At 46.4% G+C, this 8,602-nt stretch overlaps 2 protein-coding genes across 2 annotated transcripts in view; one reads left to right on the top strand and one right to left on the bottom strand.

Moving 5' to 3' along the window:
* Positions 1-2,808, bottom strand: part of BANF1 (barrier to autointegration factor 1) — a 5,500-nt gene extending 2,692 nt beyond the window's left edge. Inside the window, exon 1 of the mRNA XM_011942455.1 lies at positions 2,804-2,808. The gene's annotated coding sequence lies outside the window, so the exon portion shown is untranslated. The remainder of the gene's footprint in view (positions 1-2,803) is intronic.
* EIF1AD (eukaryotic translation initiation factor 1A domain containing) lies at positions 207-4,284 on the top strand. Its single transcript, XM_011942454.1, has 5 exons — positions 207-558; positions 694-802; positions 1,183-1,291; positions 1,458-1,505; positions 2,111-4,284. The coding sequence occupies exons 1-5, from the start codon at positions 472-474 to the stop codon at positions 2,253-2,255; spliced, it is 498 nt and encodes a 165-aa protein (XP_011797844.1). The 5' UTR covers positions 207-471; the 3' UTR covers positions 2,256-4,284.
* Positions 4,285-8,602: the final 4,318 nt, after the last annotated feature.

Genomic DNA, 8,602 nt, shown 5'->3' on the forward strand with positions numbered 1-8,602 from the left:
CCCAAGTAGCTGGGACTACAGGCGCCCGCCACCACGCCCGGCTAATTTTTTGTATTTTTAGTGGAGACGGGGTTTCACCGTGTTAGGATGGTTTGGATCTCTTGACCTCATGATTCGCCCGCCTCGGCCTCCCAAAGTGCTGGGATTACAGGCGTGAGCCACTGCTCCCTGCCGGAGTTACTTTTACATGACATGCACTGTATTGTCCCATTCTGTAACAGTGCTGAGTTAGCTGTTGTTTTTCTGGGACCTAGAGAAGTTGAATAGTTAGGAAATACACGAAGGTAGGATTTGAATCCAGGCAGTTAGACTTCAGAGCCCATGTTCTTAACCAAGACACCGTGTCACCCCTCAGTAAAAGGCCCCTCCCCATCTTCAGAACAGTCCTGGGTTCTGAGCCTGCCATCCAAGGAACTCAGGAGGAGGAGTTGACAGTCTCTTCATTCCTAACCACTCTGGGACAACTTCAGCATGTCTCAGGCCACCAAGAGGAAGCATGTGGTGAAGGAGGTGCTGGGGGAGCACATCGTGCCCTCCGACCAGCAGCAGATTGTCAGGGTGAGTGGCTTTGGGCACAAGCTGCTCTGCTCCCCACCCCTCCAGCCCTGGAGGGCCCCTGGGGTGGTGGCAGGGTGCGCATGGCTGAGAGAGTGTTTGACCGATGAGACTGATTCTTGGTCTCTCCTGAACCAGGTACTCAGGACCCCAGGGAACAATCTGCATGAGGTGGAGACAGCCCAAGGGCAGCGCTTCCTGGTGAGCATGCCCTCCAAATACCGCAAGAACATCTGGATCAAGAGAGGTGAGAGGATCACTCCTGTAATCCCAGCACTTTGAGAGGCTGAGGTGGGAGGATCGCTTGAGACCATCCTGGGCAGCATAATGAGACCTTGTCTCTACAAAAAGTAAAAAATTAGTTGGGCACGTGCCTGTGATCCCAGCTACTCGGGAGGCTGAAGCCTGAGAATCACTTGAGCCTGGGAGGTGGAGGCTGCAGTCAGCTCTGATCATGCTATTGCATTCCAGCCTGGGCAACAGAGCAAGACCCTGTCTCAAAAAAAAAAAAAAGCAAAAGGGAGGTGAGAGAGGCAGCCCTCTGTAGGAGATAGAACCACTTCGTGTGGCTTTGGCTTTCCTTATTGCAGGCAGGCCTGACTTTGCCTTTTCTCTTCTTACCTACAGGGGACTTTCTCATTGTTGACCCCATTGAAGAGGGAGAAAAGGTGAAGGCTGAGATCTCGTTTGTGCTCTGCAAGGACCACGTGCGCTCCCTGCAGAAGGAGGGCTTTTGGTAGGTGGTCCCCTTGATCACTGACTCTGGCTTCTGAAGGCATTGCCTTCCTAGCTTGGGAATTAGGGGAGGGAAGGTCATGGCATCCCAGGCAGAGATAGCTGGAAACAGCTCTTTTGTGAGAAATTGATTTGTCCTCCCTGACTTTGCTCATCTCTTGGCATAGGCCTGAGGCCTTCTCTGAAGTGGCTGAGAAACACAACAACAGGAACAGGTGAGGAACAAGCCTTGCGGTGGGGCACATGGAAAATGAGGGGTTCATGCTTTGGTGCCTTGGGGGAAAAATAGAGCCTTTTTTCCTCCTTACATAGGGTATCTGTTGAGAGCTTCTGCATATGTGGTACATAGTTATGAATGTGGCTTGAAGGTCAGATTCTCTGGGTTAAAATCCTGACTTTGCCACTTAAAGCTGAATGACTTGAAGCACGTCATTTAATTCCTTCAAACTCTATTTTCCTTATATATAAAATGGGAGCGTTGTGAGGATTAAAGAAGTGGATGGCTTGTAAAATTGCTTAGTGCAGCATCTGGTGTGTGATGCAGGTTCATTAAGCGTTAGTTGGTGGTCATAGAATCATTCCTGACTGAAACAAATGGCTGTGGCACACGTTTGGGGAGTGGGGTCAGTCTTTAGCCTGTTTCTCTAGCCAAGTTTCCCCACTGTTTGCTCTGCCTCCGTCCCTTGTTTTAGTCTTTAAAGGGTGCTGTAGGGCCCTGACTGCTGGGCCGGATGGTCCTCCTTTTTTTGGAACTCCTTGATTGTAGATCTGGTTTTCTCAGAAGGTGCTGGGCTAACTCTGCTCTCTTCCCTTCATGCAGACAAACTCAACCAGAACTCCCAGGTGAGCCACAGTTATCAGGAGAGGAGTCCAGCTCAGAAGATGATTCTGACCTGTTTGTTAACACAAACCGCAGACAGTATCATGAGAGTGAGGAGGAGAGCGAAGAGGAGGAGGCCGCCTGAGACTCCAGGATCCACTTTTCCACTTGCTCAGGGACTGGCCCCTGGCTCTTCTGGGCTTGGACATTCCCAGGGTGCTCTGCAGATCTTCACCCCTGGGTGAGGACAAAGCAGAGCCCCTCTCTGAACTGATGTTTTGATTAGGAGAATTAAACCCCTGGTGGGTTGGTGGCTTGTTCTGGTGTCTGAGTGGCTCTCTCGGGGAACGGAGACTTGTGATGAAGTGAAGAACTGCTCCCTGGTAGAGACCTTGTGACTGGGTGGGCTGAATGGGAAGGAAATGGGAAATGGCTGGAGACTTTCCCAGGTGGTTTGTTCTTTCTTACTGGGCACTTAGAAAGTGCCAGGCCCTGCGCTGGGCCTCCTTGCATGTGTGTAACAGCTGGGAGCACTCCTGCTTCCTTGCCCGCTTGCAGTTCATACCGATTCAAGCATTCAGGATGACAGCCCTAGGACCTAACACCCACCTGCCTCTAAGACACTCAGGAGCCCATGGTGCCTCGTGCTCTTCTCCCCGCCTTTCTAGTCACCCTGCGTACGGGAGTGCTCACCTCCAGCCACTGTGTCCGTCCCCACGTGCCATCCCGTCTCTCCCACCACTCTTCACCATCCATCACCTCCAGAAGGTGGCTGGCAAATCTCTCTATCCTTACCTTTGTTTTGAATGGTCCAGCCGTCTGACTTTATTTGAAACTTGATTATTCCCTGAGGACATTGATTGTCTTGTAACCTTTTAAATGGAGGCTGCTTTTCCACCCTCACCCTTCATCCTTCTAACCAGCCCTGACATTCTCATGATTAACCTTCTGTCTTCACTTCCCTCTTACGTAGCATCAGTTCCATGGTCCACCCTACACCCCCGTCTCCCTCCATTCTGTTCAGCTAGTAAAACCCTAACCCTGGGTAAACCCAGTCATTCACCTCTGCCCAAACCCAAGTCACCGTCATTAGGTGAGAAAACAGCCAGCCTGGCCACCCGTTGTACCTTAAGTTTATCGTTACAAACCTCAGATGGACACTAAGCACTGCCCAGTGGATCTACTCTGGGATGTCTATTTCGAAACTTCTGTCTTATCTATCAGTTCCCCCTTCTTGTGGTAGTTACCACAACCCATGCCTCATTAAGAAACAGCAGCTATCAGAGGGAACACCTGCCTCCCCGTTACCAACTCTGCAGATGTGCTCACATACCTTCCCGTTGTAAGCCAGTGGGACTTAAACCTTACTTCTTGTGCTTCAAAGCCCCCTTTTTTTTTTTTTTTTTGAGACAGATTCTACCTGTGTTGCTCACTGGAGTGCAGTGGTATAGTCTCCGCTCACTGTAACCTTCACCTACCGGATTGAAGTAATTCTCCTGCCTCAGCCTCCCAAGTAGCTTGGACTATAGGCATGCACCACCACACCTGGCTAACGTTTTGTATTTTTAGGAGAGATGGGGTTTTGCCATGTTGCCCAGGCTGGTCTCGAACTCCTGACCTTAAGTGAGCCTCCTGCTTCAGCCTCCCAAACTGCTGGGATTACAGGTGCGTGCCGCCATGCCTGGCTAATTTTTGTATTTTCAGTAGAGACAAGATTTTGCCATGTTGGCCAGGCTGGTCTTGAACTCCTGACCTCAAGTGGTCTACCCACCTCGGCCGCCTAGAGTGCTGAAGTTACAGGTGTGAGCCACTGTGCCCGGCCTCTTTTGCTTTCTTAAAGACTTTGGTCGGGTATATGTGTTGTTGGGTTTTGTTCTGTTTGGGTTTGGGTGTTTGATTCTTTTGTTTTTTTTGTGTTGTGTTTTTGGCCGTCCTGTCTACTGGGTATGATGTGTTAGTGCCAAGCGTGCTGTAGAATCTCCCATTTCAGAAACAGGCGTGAAAACCTGTGCTGATTCCCACGTCTTCCAGCTATCACTTCATTTATCTGTTTCTTATTTACTTCCTCTTATAGTGTGGCTTTAAACAGATATACATCTGTACATATGTATGAATATACATGTATAAAATGTATAGATATATATACAAAAAATAGATGACATGGGTTAAAGATATGTATGTGTGTGTATCTATAATTCATCTGAAGTTGTCTTTTCTGAGAGGTAGCAAACTTCTCCTAAAGGGAAAGTCACTTGTCCCTATACTATTTCCTATTTCTTGGATGGTTCATTCTTTGCTCACTGGAAATATCTTTTTTTTTTTTTTTTTTTTTTTGAGACAGAGTCTTGCTCTGTCACCCAGGCTGGAGTGCAGTGGTGCAATCTCGGCTCACTGCAAGCTCCGCCTCCCAGGTTCGTGCCCTTCTCCTGCCTCAGCCACCCAAGTAGCTGGGACTACAGGCGCCCACCATCACGCCTGGCTAATTTTTTGTATTTTTTTAGTAGAGATGGAGTTTCACTGTGTTAACCAGGATGGTCTCAATCTCCTGACCTTGTGATCCGCCCACCTTGGCGTCCCAAAGTGCTGGGATAACAGGCGTGAATCACCGTTCCCGGCCCTATTTTTTATTTTATTTTATTTTAAAATAAATATTGTAGAAAAATTTACAGTTTTTCATCTTCCTATCCAGAAATGAGGTATGTTCTTTGGGAAGGTGGTGTGGTCTTCACATGGGCTTTTACTTCCAATTTGATTTAGTCTTCGGAGTTTTATGAAAGTCCTAGTTACTGGTAGTGAAGGATCTGTGGAAATCACCTTTGCCTATCCCTGGCATCCACCTGTGTGTCCATCTTTGTGTTGCCCACTTTGTTGAATGCGCAGTTCTTCAGTTGATCTTGTGGCTTTCTAGATAGCCAAATCGTATCCCACTAATGGCAGTTTCATTTCCTCCTTTACACTCATGTCTATTTCTTGTGAATCTCGGAGGCCAGGACCTCCAGTGTGATGTTGCATGGCACCCTTGATTGCCCCTTTCTCAGTGGGAATGGTTTTCACGTTGCGTCCTGAGGTAGGGCGCTTGCTCTGGGCTTCCAGTAGATGATCTTCATTAGGCTGAAGATGTTTTCTTCTGTTCTAGCTTATTGGGTTTTTTCTTTTTTTCCCCTTCCCTTTTGTTTAACAGTGATGAATGTTGACATCTATGGAGCAAATCAAAAGATTTTATTGTGTGATTGTACTGAATTACAGTAATAGGTTTCCTAATGTTGAACGCACCTTGCATTCTGATATAAACCTTGCTTAGTTTTACAGTATATTACTTATTTACTTGGGAGTTTTTGCCTCTGTCCCTGGGCCAGTCCCCTCCCTTGTTTTAAAAAATGACCTTCCTGTTCTATTTCAGTATTAGCTTTATGGTAGCCTTGCAAATGGGTTTGGAGACGTCTTTTTCTTCAGGCTTGAATTGTTTATAGACCAGGCATCTGTTTCTTCATCGTTTTGTAGAACTTGTTTACAAAAACATCTGTGCTGGATACTTTTTTCAGGGGTTGATCTTTGCCTTTTAGTTTATTCGGTTGTGTTCTGTCTACAGTTTTCTATCCTTGAGTCAATTTTGATAATTCGTATCATTCTAGGATCGTATTTCATATATATTTAAACTTTTTGGGCAAAAGGTCTTGCATAATATTTGTATTATTTGGAACTTTCTTTTTTTGTTTGTTTGTTTTTGTTTTGTTTTTGAGGCAGAGTCTCGCCGTGTTGTCCAGGCTGGAGTGCAGTGGTGTAGTATCGGCTCACTGCAACCTCCACATTCCGGGTTCAAGTGATTCTCCTGTCTCCGCCTCCTGAGTAGCTGGGATTACAGGCGCCCACCACCACGCCCGGCTGATTTTTGTATTTTTAGTAGAGATGGGGTTTCGCCATGTTGACCAGGCTAGTCTCAAACACCTGACCTCAGGTGATCTGCCCGCCTCGACCTCCCAAAGTGCTGGGATTACAGGTGTGAGGCACCATGCCTGGCCTATATGGAACTTTCTTCTAAATGACAAAATTGAACTTAAATTAGAAGTAAACAAGGCTCGTTGACCTGAGGTCTCTGAGTGGCACGCTTCGGACAGGGTAAGCCAATGCCAGCAGCACGATTCCTCAGGCTCTCTCATTTATCTCTGTCATCTCTGCTCCCAGCTGATCAATGTCTTTCCCTCCTACAGATGTTTTCTGTATGAAGCTTGAGTTTATACACAGAGATCCTTCTTGAGGATCCCTGTATTTCAGTGAAGAGCAGTGGGTCTTCCTCAGGTCACTTGCTGTGCTGGAGCAGTCACTGCAGCCAGGGCTGGGGGTAGGAGGGTGTGGAGGACTGGGGTGGGGCAGGATGAGCCACAAGTAATTCTTATATGTTTCCCATGGAATAGAGAGGTTCTATTACCAGAAAAAGTGGGGCAAGGGGTGAGGGCAGGTGAAATCAAGAAACACATGTTTATATTTTGTATTTTATTTGGCTAGCTTTGCAAGAGGTCTTCCTTACTGGCCTTTTCCTTCGTTTCTTTGGGTTTGTTTGCTCATTCTGGATTCTTGAGATGTGTGCTTAGCTAACTTAATTTCAATTTCTTTTCTAATATAGTCAGGGCTATACGTTTTCCTCTAAATAGTCCTTTGTTGCCCACTTTGTGTGTGTTTTTTTTTTGGCCTTGTATCTGTAAGCTTGGTCTTATGTTTTTCTTCAGCTCTCTCAGTGATACTGTGATCCACCTAGTAACATCTTTCTTTTCCCCCTAAAACCTTTTTGTTTCCACTTCATCTCTTACCAGCCATTCAGCTTCTGTGGGCTGTAACTAAGGGTCCTGATGGAGGCAGGGTCCTTGTATTCTGCACGATACTTTCCTATGTCATTCTCTGAAGCTGAATTCCACCTCTGTTCTCCCAACGGAATGGTGGGATCCAACCATGTATGAGTAGATCTCCCAGAGTGAGCTGAGATCTGACGTTAAGAGCCCCTTGTCCCGATGTCATGGTCAGTCCCTGTGACTGGCTGCCTAATAGTCCTTACTGGCTTCTCTTGCAGTTATGCTTGAGACTTTGTGGCCCTTCAGACTCTGCACCTCTGTCACTTCAGGACTAACCTCTACAGCCAGGTCATTTCCACCACGGCTTCCCCGTGTGGCCCAGTGCACTTTCCTCCCTTGCCACCCAGCCACCCCTGTGTGTGCGCCAAGGAGCACAGATGGCAATCTGAGCTCACCACATGGATTTCCTCCTCTAATCTGTAAATGTGGTGGAATATCATAAATTTCGCACGTTAAAATATCCTTGCATCCCTGGAGGAAGATAGTCGTGATGGATTTGTTATTATGCTGCCGGATTTGGTTCTCTGGTATTTGGCGTCCAGGTGTATAGGTGAAATGGTTTAAGCTTTTCCTTTTCTATAGTGCCCCCACCCTTTGTTTTGTATCAAGGTTATACCAGCTTCATAAAATAAGTTGAAAAGTGTTTTCCCTTTATTTTCATTACGAGAGTTTGTATAAGATTGGAATTTTGCATTTCTAAAATTTTTGGTAAAGCTTGCTGTAAAACCAACCATGCCTGGTGTTTTTATTTTAGGTGAGTGGGCAGGTAGGTTGAAACTAAATTGTCAGTGGTGATAGATTACTCAGGTGTTCTGTTCTTCAGTCATCTTTTCAAGGAAAAAATTTTTATATTATTTATTTATTTATTTTTGAGACAGGATCTTGCTGTCACCCAGGCTGGAGTGCAGTGGCACCATCTCTGCTCACTGCAACCTCCGCCTCCCAGGTTCAAGTGATTCTCATGCCTCAGCCTCCCAAACAGCTGGGATTACAGGTGTGCGCCACCATGCCCGGCTCATTTTTGTATTTTTAGTAGAGAGAGGGTTTCACCATGTTGGCCAGGCTGGTCTCAAACTCCCGATCTCAGGTGATCTGTCCACCTCAGCCTCCCAAATTGCTGGCATTACAGGCATGAGCCACCGCACTCAGCCCCCATATTTTCTCATGTTTGCTATGGCTTCAAATTTACTGGTACAGAGTTATTTGTATGATTGCCTTATGTTTGTAATCTTGGCTGTATCCAAAGTTATGTCCCCCTTTTTATATGTAATATTGTTTATTTGTGCTTTCTCTCTGTTATACCTGGTCAATCTTGGCAGAAGGTCATTATTAGTCTTTTCTAAGCACCAGCTTTTTGTTGTCATTCTTTGTCATTGGTATTTCATTAATTGCTGCTCTTACCATATTTCCCAGTTATACTCCCTTTGTTTTTTGTTTTTCTCTCATAACCAGTGGGAAACAAACCAATCCCTTTGGGTTTATTCTGTAGTTCTTTTTCTTTCTCCTTTCTTTTGTTTTGTTTTGTTTCTGAGACAGAGTCTTGCTCTGTCACCCAGGCTGGAGTTTAGTGGTGTGATCTCAGTTCACTGCAACCCCTGCTTCCCAGGTTCAAAGAATTCTCCTGCCTCAGCCTCCCAAGTAGCTTGGA

This window comes from Colobus angolensis, unplaced genomic scaffold, assembly GCF_000951035.1.
Source record: "Colobus angolensis palliatus isolate OR3802 unplaced genomic scaffold, Cang.pa_1.0 Scaffold21, whole genome shotgun sequence".
NCBI classification, from domain to species: Eukaryota; Metazoa; Chordata; class Mammalia; order Primates; family Cercopithecidae; genus Colobus; species Colobus angolensis.